The 17467-nt window shown below is 35.4% G+C and overlaps 1 protein-coding gene across 1 annotated transcript in view; it reads left to right on the forward strand.

The window, feature by feature from the left end:
* Gucy1a2 (guanylate cyclase 1 soluble subunit alpha 2) overlaps positions 1–17467 on the forward strand; it is a 330592-nt gene that overhangs the window by 57696 nt on the left and 255429 nt on the right. Inside the window, exon 4 of the mRNA XM_006992012.4 lies at positions 14910–15628. Within this exon, the coding sequence (XP_006992074.1) occupies positions 14910–15628 (719 nt within the window). The remainder of the gene's footprint in view (positions 1–14909; positions 15629–17467) is intronic.

Below are 17467 nucleotides of genomic sequence, written 5' to 3' on the forward strand. Positions count from 1 at the left end.
ACTTTTTCTGTTTCACACTAAAGAAATATTTTGGAAACAGCATAGAGTGTGTCGGTGTGTGTGAATTCAGTATACTCATATCTGTAATATATTTTTCCTGAGAGTGCTAGATTCAGCTGACCTTTTAGATAATGCTATTCTGTTTGCTTTCCAATCTTCCAAAGATCTCTCATCATACAACCCTTTGCTTTCTTTAGGAATTAAAGGATGTTGTGGGAATGATAAAAAAAAAAAATTATGGGAACAAGATCTTCAAATTAGTGTACCATTTTGTTTTACATTTTTTCAGGTCAGCCAGCCCCAGTCCTACCTATATATGTATGCTCCTTCCTTTTGCTTCTGTTTTTAGTATTTCCAGCTTACCCTTTCTCAAAAGAAGGAGCCTCCCTCTTTGTTTCCTTTATTCATAGCCTTCCAGGTTAGTGATACTAAATAGAGGAATGTGAGTGAATGAGTAGGGTATGCACGAGGCACCAGAGAGACTAGTTTTTGATTCGAGAAATATTTTTTTATGGAATCTCATGGGAAATGAGAACAGGGGATGGTTCTTACCCTTTCTCAAAAGAGAAGGTGTACATATCCAGGCTCATATCCCCATTCCTTTCTCACTTGTCACCAGATTTAAGGTATTGTATTTTCTTAGACATCTCCTCATGTCTTGCATTCCTGCCAACCAATTTATGGTGCTGGTCTTGGTGAGACAATTAAAAAATTTAGTTTATTTGTTACACTTTTTTTTGTTGTTCATGTGCCAAAATAGTGAACAAAATCAGCTGAAATAAAAAAGGCTTATTTTGACTTACACTGGGAGGTACAGTCTATTATGAAGTTTGAGGCAGCTGGTCACATTGTATCCACACTCAGAGAGCAAAAGTGGCAAACACCTGTGCTCAGCTCCCTTTCTCATTTTTATGCAGTTCAGCAATCCTGCTGATAGAATTGTTAAATCCTGCTGATAGAATGACTAGTGTGGGTCTGCCCACCACAGTTAAAGCAGCCTAGAAATTCCTTCACACACATGCCTAGCTGTCTCTTTAGAGGATTCCAAATCCTATCAAGTTGACAGTATTAACTATCACACTTGCACTATCGTTTTTCTGATTGATTTCAAATATTCTTATTGGCTATTTTTACTTTGTTCCTCCTCAATTACTGATTTTTAATCCTTTCATTTCTAAGCCATTAAATGGATCTAGCATGTACCCATAATGTACCAGCACAGTTGCTACCACCTTAATCTTGCTGAGGAAGGCTTAAGTAAGAATTTAGAGTTAAGAACTTATGTCTATAACCAGTCCACGTTTTTACATTATCTAGATTCTTTGCTTTGTATTAATTACAAACCATTTAATTTTTTTCTCCATAGACCTCTCAAACACCCTTTTCTGAATCTTAGTTCAAACATACAGTAATTCTGAAAATAATCTGTCCGAATTCTTAAGCATCCTGTTGGTATATCTTACTTTTGGATTTAAGATTTTGATACAATAAACCAGAAAACATTCATATAAATAGGCTTAAAAAAACTTTACCTTAATAATAACCTATGCCTGCTGTATTTTTAAAGAAATAGTTCAATGAAGAAAGATGAAATTTCAAATTATTATCTGACAATGTTTGTTGAATGTTCTTTCTATTTACAAAGTATTGACAACAGAAAGGAGCTCAGTGGTATTGAATTGTCAATTAACAGATGACATATCAATTTTGGAGAATGTTAAACAAATGTTTAAATTAGAATCCTGTGCACAGATGTAATTCAGCCCAGGGAATGTTTGTGATGTTCAGCTCTAGTTCCCTGGGAAACAGATGCTGATATGGAAATTTACACACAGAAAATCAAACCTCAGGATCAGTGAGTCAATCAGGCAAATCTCATTAAGTTTCAAGGCCAAAAACTGGCCGTTCATGGCTCTTAGTTCTATTGTCTGAGTCATCTTTCTTTTTTCATAAGAACCAGCACATATATTTATTTATGTGAGTTGGCCTTGCTAGAGCTTTTCCTTTTGAAGATTTGGGATGAGTGGATGGGGCAAAGTAGGAAGTTAAGTCCCAGATGCTCTTTCCAGAATTATTGACCTAGGCAAGGAAGTGAAGGCTTTGTAGTTCAACTCTTTCTCCCCAAACTAGTTGGGTTTGGATTCATATTGCCCTTGGGAGGGGCAGGAGCTGGGGCCAGCTTTCACTTCAGCTGAAGTCAAATCTAGAGCAAGACTCAACTGGGAGCTGACAGCTACAAACACTACTAGCCTCATTAAACATTACAGGAAATGAAAAAGCTGAACACAAAGTATTTGTGTTGATTTGAATATTATGAATTTAACTATGAAAAATGTGTGTGGGTCTACATATTTCTGAAAAGAGATGTAGAAAATGAAAATGAACAAAACTATTTTTGCAAAAGTAGAAGAATTCATAACCCTCTCAGCCCACAAACTTGGACTTCAAATAGCTTATTTCTTTTGTAGTAACAGAAGAATTCAGGTTCCTATTTTCTTCTATTTACTCAATTTTAAAAAAGATAAGTCTTGTTATATTTTTGCATGTCTCAAGCTTCTCTTTGGTTTATCTGTGACATCTGTCTGTGGTACAAATTCAGCTCTGTGCTCCATTAGAGCCACTTTGACATCATAACATTTATGAACAGGTGCTTTGTGTGTGTGTGTGGCTCACTTCAGCCATTCTTAGAATGGCCTCCTTTAGGATAATAAAGTGGCAATGAGCATGAGCCTAATTTCCTACATGCGCCTAACATGCTCATTTTCACTGCCCTAAACTATTTATTTAGTTCAACATCATTTAAAATAAGATTGTTTCATTGTTTTAAATCATGAGTGTATGGTTTTGTGTGTGTGTGTGTGTGTGTGTGTGTGTGTGTGTGTGTGTGTGTGTGTGTGTGCCCATGTGCATGTGAGTATAGGTACTTATAGAGGCCAGAGGTACTGGATATCTATGAAGTTGGAGTTACAGGCCATTGTGAGCTGTCCAATGTGGATGTTGGAAACTGAACTCAGGTCCTTCAAAAGTCAACTTAGCATCTTATAAAGGAAATTGTGAATTAAAATAAGATAAAGGTATACTCTAGTAAGAAGGAACACACAGAGAGGTCTGTTTCACAAACTGAGACACATATATGCAAAAGACTGTAGCCCCAGAAAAGCCCCCTTATCTGAAGCAGATTTTCTTATTTTTATCTCCATTATTCTTTGATTTCTTACAGAGTTACAACTTGGAGTATTCTTCCAATCACATAAACCCAGTTTTGTTTTGTTTCTATTCTTTTCATGTTTTATCTATTTTAATCTAAGCAGTTTTTTGGTGTTGTTTTTAATGTATTTTGAATTAGTTCTCTGAAAATATAAGAATAAAAAATAAAAAAGGGCATGTAAGTTTTTTTGGGGTTAGGACATCCATGAAGAAAGGAGGCAGATTTGGTACAGTCGTCACCGCTAGTCAGTCCACTAAGAGCTTTGTAATTTCTGGAGCCACTTGGATGTGGAGGAGCAGGTTTCATGAGCTATTCAACACTGGAGGAATTTATGCAAAGGAAGGATGAGGTTGGACTGAGTTACCAGGGACGTTCCAGTGTACTTTATGCCTTAATGTAGCATCATGATGAGTGGTGGAGTGTTGCCAATGATCGCTAAAGCAAATACATAACCACATGTCTGTATCCTTCAAAAATAAAAAATAAAGTGTGAGAGTTGCTTGCTTATTGACCAGCTATAACCACTGTAATAACCCCATTGTAGATTCATGGAAATGTATTCCTTTTAGGTTTTCCTAAAATCTGTCTCTATTTAGCTAATGACACAGGCACTTAGGATTTTGATTACATACTTGTTATTTGGTTTGGTAAGAAAATTCAGATTATCATGAGTTTTATTCTTTACTACAGCATGGCTTAATTGCTAAACTTTCCTTTTGTGGAAACTGGACAGCCATGTGGCTCCCTAGATTTCATTGGCACCTTTAAAGAGGGAAAATAACCGTTAAGCAATTTTCAAAACATAACAATCAAAGAAGGATTAGCAGTGATTACCATCTCTGAGTAAGGCCTCTGAGAATGCATCCATGTGGAAATTGTGGTCTTTGGATGCCACCACCATAGCTCACAATCTGAACAGGGCCAGTTAATAATAGAAGCCAGAACCCATGTATTTGCATAGCAACCACCTTCCTTACCTTCTCAAACAGCAGGTGAAAAACTGGTAAAAGTGCTAGTATTGGAAATGGTGAGAATACTCATCAGTGGGGTGGCACCAAAGTCTACAAGTTACTGCCATGCATTTATAATGTAACAGATGGCATCACAGAGATGGTGCAGTGTTGAGGCAGGTACCCTGAAGTACACCTTTGTAAATAGCATATGTCTGTCAGTTTTTTTTTTTTACTTTGTACCATGCTTTGGCTGAATTCCTAGTTTTGTGTCTTCCACAGCAGCCTGCCACAGTGCTGGAGAAGGAGGTTTGGGGATGTGATGAGCATTTGTCATCTAACAGGTGGCCAGTATAGCATCCCGATAAGACTGTCTGGTTTTATACATGCTTCCCTGAGTCTGTCCATTACTCAACCTTGGTGGCTATTTGTTAAAAAAGAAATAAGAATTTGTCAACTAAAGGTACTCACACCTGATAAGTCAGTAGTAGTATAATTTATCTGCCTTGAGTATAAAGACATGCCAAAGAACATTAAAGGATATGAAAAACAACAATTATACACAATTATCTGAGTGTATATCATATATATATATATATATATATATATATATATATATATATATATATATGAAACATGTAATGATGTAATGTTTGTTATTCATGGACATATTGTCAGTTATATATAATTGTAGTTATTTGCCTATTAAATGACTGTTTTATTTTTTTATCTGTTCATTAAAATATTTCTACAGACAAAGACTGCAAGGGTGATTTTCATTTAGTTTCTCAGAAGCTTTCCTGTTACTTTCTCCTCCAGGTTCTATAAATAAACTTTGATTTGTTCTAGAATAATCTAGTTTCTTACCTATCTACTTCCTAGCAGCTTAGTGAACTCTTACCTTTTAGCTTTGTTAATTTTATTTGTTTATTTATTGCTTTACCTATGACTATATCACTTATTTATTTTTGTGTGTATTTGTGCATGTTTGCACACATGTGCCAAGTTATGGGTGTGGAGATCAGAGGACGAGATCAAATTAAAGTTTTCGGGCTTGGTGGCATGCACCTTGACCCTCTGAGCCCTCTCACAACCCCACTTGTAACATCTCTTCTTATTATAATACTCCTGGTTGTTGGGTGATGTATAGAATTACTGGATTGTCTGTCACATAGCTTAAAAAAAACATTTCTGTATTTATCATCCCTGTGTGTCCAGTGTCCAGCACTGAGGGCAGATACAGAGAAATTTTTTTCCCCTGAAATGAAGGAATAAAACAGTGGTAAACAGAAAAAAACCCTCTTATCTAAGTAGGTTAGATCTGGTGGATAGAGTGGACAAACTGGCAAACACTGTGTGGTACATGTTAAGATCCCAATGCCCATCAGGTAATTTGGAAGCTTAATAAATACAGGCATCTGTCTCAGTCTGGAAAGGCCCCCAAAAGCATTCTGGAGGAACTTAGATGTAAAAATATATAAGATTAAGGAAAGCACATAGCCACTTTATCAGGGTAAGTAGAATGACAGAATCCTATTCAAACAAAATGAAATGTTACTCAAATCCAACATGTCCAGAAGCCTATAAACAAAAGAAACTACTGAGTACTTTTATGAAGAGTTACAATGGGAGATTCAGGAGATGAGAATAGGCCAAAGTGGGTCACATGAGTACTGAATAAATCCCTGTGATTTAGGGCTCTATTTTGAAGGCAATAGATAGTCACTGGGAGTTTTTAAGCAGAGAAATTATGATAAATTTATGGTTTATGAAGTTCATATGCAGAATGGATAAGAGCAGATTGGGAGAATACAGAACAATCAGTTAAGAGGCTGGTGGACTGTCTCTGTACTGAACATTTGTTGGTGGTGATCTAGAATCACTTAGTAGTAGAGGCTAATGGAAAGTCAGGGGTAGATGAATAATGCTCATACAGTTTTATTAAAACAAAATCATATTCTTCTCATTACTCTAGCAGTTTTAACTCAGCTTGACAGCATATAAAATCAAATGCTTTAATGTCTTTGGGTATTTGTTTCCCTATGTTAGCTAAAGGATACACAGTCTCTGAATTTTCTTCTATTATTTTCTTGTTTGCATTTTAAGCTTTTCCTGACTTGAATATGATTTTTCTTGAGGTGTGAAATGGGATTTAATTTTAACATTTTTCAGAAGGTTTGGTAGTAAGTGGACCACTCTTCTTCCATTGAACTTAAATAGTTTTTAAATAATTAAAACTCTCATAATGCATACTTAGATTTATTTTCACAAAATTATTGTCCTTCTTTTATTCTTTCCACTTTATATATATAATTGTATTTTCATATCTCACAGTTTTAGAATTTCCAAGACAACATTGTACAATGGCCATGAAATCAAGCCTCCTAGTTAATTTGAGTTCAGTAGAAAAGTTTTTTATCTTTTGTCATTTAAAATAAGCATTGTATCTAGTTTTTGGAAAACAGCTTTTATTATATTTAAACGGGTTTTTTATTTTTATTTTGTTAAATGTTTATAAAAATTTTTGAATTTTAGACTTTTTGGGATTTGCTGATATGATCTTTTATTTTCTTATTTAGTTTTATGAATTCGGTGTTTGGTTGATAGATTTTTCTACTGTTGACTTACTTTTTTATATAACATATAAGCATTACTTGGTACTTTACCAATTACTCACTTCTATTGCCTACTACTTTAGAAAATATTCATAAGATAAATTGGTCTTAATATATCACATTGTGTTTTGACACGTTGTATATGGGCATGATGAAGCAGAAATGATTTACTTAAAGTATTTTTTTTTTTGCCCACCATAAGAGGGCATGGGACTACAGTTAAATATGATTATAGCTGCCATGTGGTTGCTGGGAATTGAACTCAAGACCTCTGGAAGAGCAGTCAGTGCTCTTAACTTTTGTGTACATATTATGGCTTCCAGTATTGTGTTTTTATGGGATTCTAGAGTGTGCAAATGGGAGCATCTCTGCATCTATATCTGTTTCTTGTGCCCTTTCTTAGGCTCTTTTCCTCCTGTTTGTTTTATTTTATTTTATTTTATTATATTATAGTTTATTCTCCCTTAGAAGCCTGTTTGTAAGCCAGGTGGTGGTGATGCATGCCTTTAATCCCAGCACTCAGGAGGCAGAGGTAGGCACATCTCTGTGAGTTCGAGGCCAGCTTGGTCTACAGATCGAGATCCAGGGCAGGCAGCAAAACTACACAGAGAAACCCTGTCTCAAAATAGCAAGAAGAAGAAGGAGAAGGAGAAGAAGAAGAAGAAAAGAAGGAGGAAGAGGAGGAGGAGGAGGAGGAGGAGGAGGAGGAGGAGGAAGAAGAAGAAAAGAAGAAGAAGAAGAAGAAGAAGAAGAAGAAGAAGAAGAAGAAGAAGAAGAAGAAGAAGAAGAAGAAGAAGAAGAAGAAGAAGAAGCAGCCTGTTTGCTTTCTGATGAGGCAGAAAAGGGTGGATCCAGATGGAAGCAGAAATGGGTAGGAAGTGGGAGGGGAATGATAATCAGGATATATTAAGTGAAAAAAAAATCTATTTTTACTAAAAGAAAAATAATAAATCAAACACCACTCCAATGGCGTGAAAATAATCAAGTAACTTTGGAATTGTTTATTTTTTTTATTAAAAGTGAGCTTCAATCATTTGCATTTTACCCCTTGTTCACTCACACTGTTGTCCACACAGGTATTTGTGAAACATTGCATGATTCTTTCCTTTACTTGTCACTGCATGGGTGTAACAAAATGCCCAAGAACACAAGGGAGCAGAGAATTATTTTGGTTCCTATTAGAAGTTTTAGTTCATGGTAGCTTAGTCCCATTTGTGGGATTGGGTGGACAAATGACATCACCAGACAAAATGCGAAGTGAAGCCCTTTACCTCAAGGCAGCCCAGAAGCAGGGAGGGGACAATGAGAAGGGCCAGTGACAAGTTCAAGGACCAAATTCCTTTAGCTAGAATCTTCCTCTTCCATTCAGCTTTGAATTAGTTCCTTTATGATGCTAGAGTCTTTGTGATGCAGTCACCTCTGAAATGGGCAATACTAACTGGACTCAAGTAGTTATTAATTGCAGTAAAAAAAAAGATCAGAAGTTGGCAGGTAGATGGGATAGGGTGGTAGTGGTTGATAGATATAATGAAAATACATTGTATAAAAGGATGAAACTTTCAATGAATAAAGAAAAATATTTTTTAAACAGTGAAAGTCAATCTTTAACAAATGAATTGTCCAGTTCCATTTTCAAACTCAAAGATCTCATTTTCTCCATTTCTTCTCAATATGTACCTATGTCATTTCCTTCAGCAGATTTTTGTTTCTCAATTTTAGGTTGTACCTATTTTCATGTTATAATTTGTTTTTTTTCCCCTTAAATTCAACATGACTTTCTTAGAGGAACAGGAAGTTTGCTATGAGATTGTGTCTCCTAGATATGACAGGAAAGTTGCACCCATGGAGTCTTAATCTTAATGATTTTTATGTATGTATTTACTTACTTACTTTTATTTCTGTAGACACAAAATACATTTTTCTTTCATTTTGGTTTCCTTGAGTTCTATATGCTTTAGCTTCAGTTTTGGTTTTCTCTTTAATCCAAGGGTGTATATTGACTAGTTTTCAGCCATATAACACTTTCTTGGCACAGTTTTCATTATTTGAAAATGTTTATTGCAAATGTTTTCTTGCTGTTTGAAAATATTGCATGGAAAAATAATTCTGAAAGGTATGTTTTGGAATATTTATGCTAAGTAATTAAGCAACTTTTATAAGTTTCTGCATATAACATATGCTTTGATTTTCTTACTTTTGTTCTCAAATATTTTTCTTTTTAATGCATTTTTTATATTCATGTTTCAATCACATTATCTCTCTGGCTAGTGTTCTTGATTCTGGACTCACCATTATCAAGTCTAGTTTTTGCAGTGTTGATTAATTAACTGCATACACCTCACTTTTGCTTGCCAGCTGTCATCCATTCACAACCTGCTCATTCACTCCCTGCTGTACCCTTCCACCTTTTCCTCTATTTATCCATTATAGTTCATCTGCTGGGGGAGGGAGCTTTACCTTCCTTTGTTGGCTTTTTGAACACCTCATTTTCTTCAAACAGTCCCTCCTAAGGTAGTTCCATGTCTTTCTGTGATAGTCTAATCACATGGTAATGTAATGAACTGCATGAATAGACGTGAGCATGTCTATTGGTCTTGACATCCTTATATATGATATAACTGAAACATAGAAAGATTGCTAATACTTGTACACCATAGATGAATATTATAAAAGAAAGGAAGATATTCTCCATGGGCCAGGCATTTTGCTGGTGATGGACATGAGTGAACCAATAAGTAGAACATTTTATCATTAAGATATTTGCAGCTACATTAAGATGGCTTAATAAAAATAGACAATAGTCTTAATCCATGAAAGAATATAGTCTATTTCACTCATAGCTAAAGGATTCTAGCATTTAAGCAAATAACTTTTTAAAGGTGAATTAATAGTGATTTTTTAAATTCTGACTTTCCACTTACCCATTAATGAAAACAATTTCAATATAATTTTGCTTCTTGAGAAAATGTATTCTTATAGCCCAAAATGCCAAGATGTCACAGTGTTTTGTGATATGCAAAAGTAAGTATTATGTATATGTTTGAAATGATTTACTGCAAGTAAGGGTTTGTATCAAGCATAGGTAGAATGCTGGGACCTGGAACTGCAGTCCTTGTTTGACCTAAACTGCTTTTTCGGTGCCTTTTGAGATTTGAGACAACATAAAATATTATCTTCATTATTGATTCATAGCATATGTGCAAAAATGCTACTTTTAATTTTTCACTCAAAGAATTCTTCCTGATCTTGTTCAGTTTAACAATTATGGGGATAAAAATCTTTACATTTAATTAAATGCAGTACTTTAAGAAAATTGTCATACATAGTACACTATTCAAACCAACTGATAGTCTTTAATAATATCATGCTGTGTGCCTGAGTGAGATCATTGGAAAACTGGTAGTCGTTGTACTTTTTAAAGCAGCAAAGATTTCTTGTTGATAGAGTTCTGTACACATAGCAATTTTCATTTGGCTGCCTCTGGTACATTTACTTACTGGTTATTGTTTGGATGAATATTTAAGAACTGACACTAATAAGACAACATTCATGAGCATACTGTATTGTCTTTACATCTATGTATTCCACTTAACTGTGAGTGCATTTTCATTCCTTTGAACATCAATACCACTTACAAGCAATAATTTTTCTGTTCTGTGCTCAAAAACCTGAAGTTTTTGGACAATATTTTTCTTCAAAACCTAGAAGCACTCCATGCAATATAGTAGGTACATATGAAAAAATCCAGATTACAGCACTGTTTATTCTGGCTTTAGTTTAATACATACACATATATAAAATATATATAATATATAAAATATTTATATATATAAATCTGATCAACAGAACATTTCATAGTAATGAAGAATATTATCATCAAGGTGAGCATTATTGTGATTTGTATGCATTCAATTTTTTATTTATTCATATTGATGATGATGTAGGTGCTAGCCATTGTTCAGCTTTTACTGTCTGGATAGAAATCATGAGTAGGCAAGAAGCTCTATAAATGCTGCTCTTTGGCAGCAGTGAGCTGAAGCAGTGGGCAGGGGAGGGCAGCAGGTAACACCCTCTACAGTCACATTCCTTATGCAGACAGTGGTGATTGTAAACCCTTAACCCTAAAAGTATTATTACAAGTCTTGGGTCTGCCTAGGAAGTCAACATTTCTCAATCCTTAACCCCAGTGCATGCCACAGTTCTAGGACTCTTGTTCCTAAAGAATTGTCAGCTCTCTGGAACTTATCTGGCAGCCAAGACCTTCACTTTTCTTCTCTGTATTCTTATGTCCTCTTATCCTTCTTTAACCTCAACTTTCCACCATCACTTTCAGTCTTCTGTCCTTCCTGTCCTCACCACTCTCCAACTGTTCATCTGATTCTTCCTCAGGTATCCATTACTCTCAGCAGGTGTCTTGCCAACTGCTCAGCTATTGCTCCCACCACCATTCTACTGTCTCCGCCAAATTGCCTGACTTCTGCTTCTTCTGCTTCCATTTTAATATTACTGAATGTATGCAAGAAAATATTAATTGAGAGAAGCTTTTTATTAGCTCTAATGTTGTAGCACAAGAGGGGACAGCACAGATGACCTAATGAGTAAGCCTAAGAAGCCTCCATATATATCCTGAGATCTTGCTTGGACAGTCTTGGCTGAGGCTATATCTTTAGAAGTCAAAGAAATCAGTCACAGTTATTGTGTAGTTTTCTTAAGGCATATGTAAGGTGTTCCACATGCTGGTGGATGGCCACATTGTGGCATGATGGCCACCCAGTTGGCTACACAAGGGAATGTCCACCAACTTACACGAAGGACATCAAACTGCTCTACCATTTTACATTATTTGCTTTTGAGAGGAAAATGAACAATAGGACGATGTATGATAAGAATTTAAATAATTAACATCATAAGTAATTTTAAACAATACTTTAGCAGCATCTAACTCCTGCCTAGAGCCCCAGGGAGAAATGAGTCTCTCTCAGCTGCCTCATAAGACTTTGATTTTTTGAGTTTTCATGAAGAATATGGGAATGGATTTTCAAAACACATAATTATTATATCAGGAAATTACATTTCAATAAGCTGTGAAAGATAAGACAGGAAGAAATCATGGATAGTATCAAATTAAAGTGAAGACAACTAAGAAAATTAAGCAAAGTAAAGAAAAAACAGTGTACACTGGCTTATATAATTTTGAAAGCATTTCTAGCAGATCACTTAGAGCAGGAGCCAAGTTTATACGAATATCATCTGTCTTGGTTTTTTCTCTTCCACTCTAGAGACCTGGGCAGATCCATACAATTGTTATCAGTTCTGTCTAGTTCTATTGTTGTACAGCGTATGTTGAAGTAATCTCATAGCAGGCCCATGTAAACTGGATGATGGCCGTTATCTCAATAGGTCACATTGCTAGTTAACCTTAAACATCAAACCTGCAAAACCAAAGTTAATGTGAAATGTTTTAACAAAGGGGCTTTTTATCATTAAAATTTTCACTTATTTTCATTTCGCAATAGTTGTAAAGATACCTTTGTAAAACTGACTTCTTGTTTTGGCTATCACAATGTCAAGATTATAGAAAAGTCTTAAGCTATTTGATGGGTTTAAAATGAATAGTAAAAATAATGTTGTTGACTGTTCTGTTACTTCCCTTTTAGAGGGAGGGAACATCCTAAGGATAAAAGAGGTGAGCACAACAAATTAAGCCACACACTGCATAGATTGCTGTGCACTCTAATAGGACATTAAGAAAATGATGAGGATTTATGAAGGGTAATCCCTCTGGATCTTTCTAAATTGAAAGGACAAGAAAAGAATTAGCATTATAGTCTGCCAAACTTCGTATAAGAATATTCCTCAGACTATCTCAGAGTTTTAAGTGATTTATTCATTGGTATATGATGATATGTACAGATTTCCTCTCTGAGTGGTTGAGTATACAGGGGACATTAAAACCAACAACAAAGGAAGAATCTAAATGGAAGAATTGTGATAATAGTATTGATTGTCAACTTGAGATAAATCTAGAATCACCTAAGAGACAAGCCTCTGGACACTCCTGTGAGGGTGGGAGCAGGTTAACTGAGGTGGGAAGATCTGCCTTGAATGTGGGTGGCCCCATGAGTTGGGCTGTAGATTGAACAAAAAGGAGAAAGTGGTCTGAACATGAGCATACATTCTCAGTTTTTGCTGCTGTTCGGGTTATAATAGAAAGGACCTTCAAGCTATTAGCCCAAATAAGCCTTTTTTTTCCCTTAAAACAACAAAAAAGGGAGTGTTTCAGTCCTGTTTGATTTTCAGAATTCCTTATAAGATGGACAAGCTGTACAAGAAATGATAAGTAAACTACAGGAGATGCCATAGTATGACTCCATTTCTGTTCGTATAATACCTCTCCTCCAGTTTTTCCTCAGACCATCTGAATCGAGATCCTAATTAGTCTTAACAATAAAAACATGGAGTCAGATATTGAGGGTGAAAGCTGAAAGATCAGAGAAGCAGAGCAGCAGCCACTAGAAACTTTTTACCTCTTTGAATCCTCAGATGGAATTAGGGGAGATCCTATCTCCACCAGATTTATATTCCTGTCTCCACCTCCCTAGTCTTGGGATTAAAGGAGTGCACCACCACCACACCACCAGACTCTGTTTCTCTTTTAGACTGGTTCAGTCTGGTGTACCCCAGGGTGACCTTGAACTCTTTGATCTTCCTGCTTCCGTTTCCCAAGAGCTGCGAGTGAAAGTGTGAGCCACCACTGCCTTTCCTCTATGGTTAACTAGTGGCTAGCCCTTGATCTCCAGGCATGCTTTATTTGTCAGAACATAAACAAATTGTCACACAACAACCATCCTTAAAAAGGAAACTCTGTGCCTCTGATTACCCTATAATGCATTGCTGTAAGGTAGAGTTTCTTTTTCTAGGACAACTGGGGATACATATGTTAAGAAAACAAACATCTTGATTCTCTCTACTCAGATTCTTACTTTACTCTTGGCTTCTTTCATTTTTGTGCTTGACAGAATGCTAGTGATTTCAAGTTCTACAATTTTATATTTGTTTTTGTTTCTTTTTCAATGGAGTCTATTTAAATTGCATGATTTACCCTGTTATGTTAGTAGAAACACTATTTCTACTAAATAGCTTGATGCTTTTACCCACACATGCACCACAGATTATCTCTTTGATAGCTACTTTCCACCTAAACAATGCATAAGTGTGTGTGTGTGTGTGTGTGTGTGTGTGTGTGTGTGTCCCTGTCCTGTAAGGATTAGTGAAATCATTAAGAAAATGAATAAGTCATTTGTGTTATTTAAATTATGAGGTATTAAAGAGAAAATGAATTTCTAGATTATTAGTATTTAAAAAGTTCCCACTCTGTGAGTCACAGGGAAGAAAGATATGAATGGAAAGAGAAGATAAGGAAATTTATGTGTCTGTGAAGCACAGAGGGAATAGTAGAAAACATGTTTACTTTCTACTAATTTTTGTCTTGAATCTAATATTTGTCTATTTGTCTATAAAATAGAGTCTTTTTTTTTTGTTTGATTTTTCGAGACAGGGTTTTTCTGTGTAGTTTTGGTGCCTGTCCTGGATCTTGCTCTGTAGACCAGACTGGCCTTGAATTCACAGAGATTCACTTGGCTCTGCCTCCTGAGTGCATGCACCACCACTGCCCAGCAGAATAGAGTCTTTTTAAATGTTAAAAAAAAATCAAATTTTCCCTAATATCTTAGAAGCATGCAAATTAATTGAAAAATAATTCTCTAATTTAAAATTAACTTATGTAGGTAATTTGGGGCCTCAGGAAAATATGTCACTTGTTTTGCTTAATACTATACCTTTTAAAAATACTTATTTTGAATTATGTGTATGTGTGTGCCTGTGTATAGGTATGTGCATGAGGCCACAAGGCCAGTCATTTCATTCTCCTGAATCTAGACTTGGAGGCAGTTCTGTGCCACTTGATGTAGATACTGGGAACTCAATTCAGGTCCTTGTTGGGAGTATTATATGCTCTTAACCACTAAACCATCTCTCCAGTCCTCAATTACTGCCTCTTTAGATGAGTGTCTTGAAAGCTATATATTCAATTCCTAGCCAATGTTACTAACATTTTTTCTTCTTCTTTACCTTTAGGTCTGAAGTTCCAGGAAATTCAAGAAAGATTTGGTGAGGAATTCTTTAAGATATGCTTTGATGAGAATGAGAGAGTCCTTCGAGCTGTAGGTGGCACACTGCAGGACTTCTTCAATGGCTTTGATGCATTGTTGGAACACATTAGGACTTCTTTTGGGAAACAGGCCACTCTGGAGTCACCATCTTTCCTATGCAAAGAGCTTCCTGAAGGAACTCTTATGCTCCACTACTTCCACCCTCACCATACTGTGGGGTTTGCAATGCTGGGAATGATTAAGGCTGCAGGAAAGAGAATCTATCATTTGAATGTGGAAGTGGAGCAAATTGAAAATGAAAAGCTGTGCTCTGATGGTTCAAATCCACGCAACTGTAGCTGTCTTTCTTTCCTTATCAAAGAATGTGAGACTGTTCACATCACAAAGAATGTTCCACAGGGTACTTCCCAAGTTCCTGCAGATCTCAGAATCAGCATCAATACCTTCTGTAGAGCCTTCCCATTCCACCTGATGTTTGACCCCAACATGACAGTTCTTCAGCTCGGAGAGGGCCTAAGGAAGCAGCTTCGATGTGACATTCACAAAGTGCTGAAGTTTGAGGACTGTTTTGAGATAGTCTCTCCAAAGGTTAATGCTACTTTTGAAAGGGTCTTGCTGCGTCTGTCCACCCCATTTGTGATAAGGACCAAGCCTGAAGCTTCTGGTACTGAGAATAAAGATAAGGTAAGTAGCCATAGATTCCAGATGCATGATGGGATCTAGTAGAATGGATAATTACTTCAATAAATTCCATGCTGACTATAGTTGTAATTATTTAGACAAGAGAGCTTAAGTGCCATTTAGAAGATTACTGGTCCCTGGATGTATGTAGAAAGATTTGGCTGTATTTCCAGGCCTTTTACATAGTGTCTGCTTCATTTGCTAATTTATTTCAGCACATAAAAAGAAAACACTTATTAATAATAGCCACAGGAATTACAAGATGATAGGACTCAATAAAAGTCTAACATTATACATTCATGAATGTTTCCATGAACAAGTCAAACTGTGAGAGAAATTTCAACATTGTGAGGGTTGTCTGACTTATCTTTATGTAAACATAGAGAAAAACCTGCTGTTTAGTAATTATGATCTCTTTTAAATTTCACAGTCTCAGATCATTTCATTTACGTCATTTTTGTGTGTCAAAAGAAAGAAAAATATGTATTCTCCCAATGTTGAATATGAACTAATAAAATTTTAGTATTCAAATTATGAGCTATCCTTTAAACAACATCATTCCTTGAGAGAACACAATGCGCAGTATTTTCACTGTACATTTTTATTTTTTGAGTTTCCATTTGGAAATCTGGGCCATAAAACTATAAGTAATTAATGAAAAGATCACAGAAACAAACCTAAAGATAGTTGAATTCGAGCAAATATTTGTCTCTTATTTTTTGAAATAGCTAACAGTAAGGTCAATATAAAATGTAAAAAAAAAAAAATCAGTTGTGACTACTTTTGCCTTCTTGGTGATATACTTTCAGTAACCCATAGGAAAAATCATGTTAATTGTCAGGGTAGATGTTTGAATGCATGCTTATTTAGTTTCCAATAATATATTTTTGAATCTCTTTCTATTCCTCTGCATTCTAAGTGGTTTGGGGAAGCTGCTGGTTTTTAGAATGAATGATGAGGAAAACGGCAGAAACAACAACAACAAAATGAATAAATAAATAATCCAGCTGAATGAATAAAAGAAATAAAAAGACATTTGAGAATGATAGAAAAATGTACATTTATTTTAAATGGCTAAATCAAGTGATTTAGAAAATTCACCATTAAAATTTTTGTCATACAAGTCCAATGATTTGAAATTACTTGAGGATAGGCTTAGGTTCCCACTGGGGACATTTTGTATTTTAGTTTAAAGCTCCTAGTATTATTGGTCCTATTTGATCACATAAAGGTATTTTATTAATATTTTAGCACGTATGCTATATATTTGAAAATCACTGTTGAGTTCTGAAACCTTTTCAGGATGGAAGAAACTTGTCAAATGTGTATTCTTTTGTTTTGTTTTACTACATTTTAGTTGCTTTTTATTTGTTTGTTTGTTTGTGTTTTTTTTTTAAGATAAAGATTCTCTGTGTAGCTGTGGCTATCCTGAAGCTCACTCTTTAGATCAGGTTGGCCTCCTCACAGAGATCTGCTTGCCTTTGTCTCCTGAGTGCTAAGATTAAAGGAGGGCACTACCACCACCCAGCTGTATTTGCTTTTAAAAACTATAGTTATTCTAGCTTTTACAGTTAGATAATATTGAAACTATAAGTTTTGTTTTGTAAAACTTCAATATTTGTCTAGAAATTGTGCACCTTTTTTGACCTTAAGATTAAAGCTAACCTGAATTTTTTCCATTAGTTTTTATTATTTAAAATTTGTATTAGTTTAAGATGATTGGTGGTCTTTTTTTTTTAATGTTCTTGAAACTCAAAGCCAGGGTGGTCTTTCTGCTTCTGTGCTCTTTACTCTTCAGAAGTTATTAGATGTTGACTAAATCGTGTGCATATTTGTTACAAG

The sequence above is a fragment of the Peromyscus maniculatus genome, chromosome 7 (assembly GCF_049852395.1).
Source record: "Peromyscus maniculatus bairdii isolate BWxNUB_F1_BW_parent chromosome 7, HU_Pman_BW_mat_3.1, whole genome shotgun sequence".
NCBI lineage: Eukaryota > Metazoa > Chordata > Mammalia > Rodentia > Cricetidae > Peromyscus > Peromyscus maniculatus.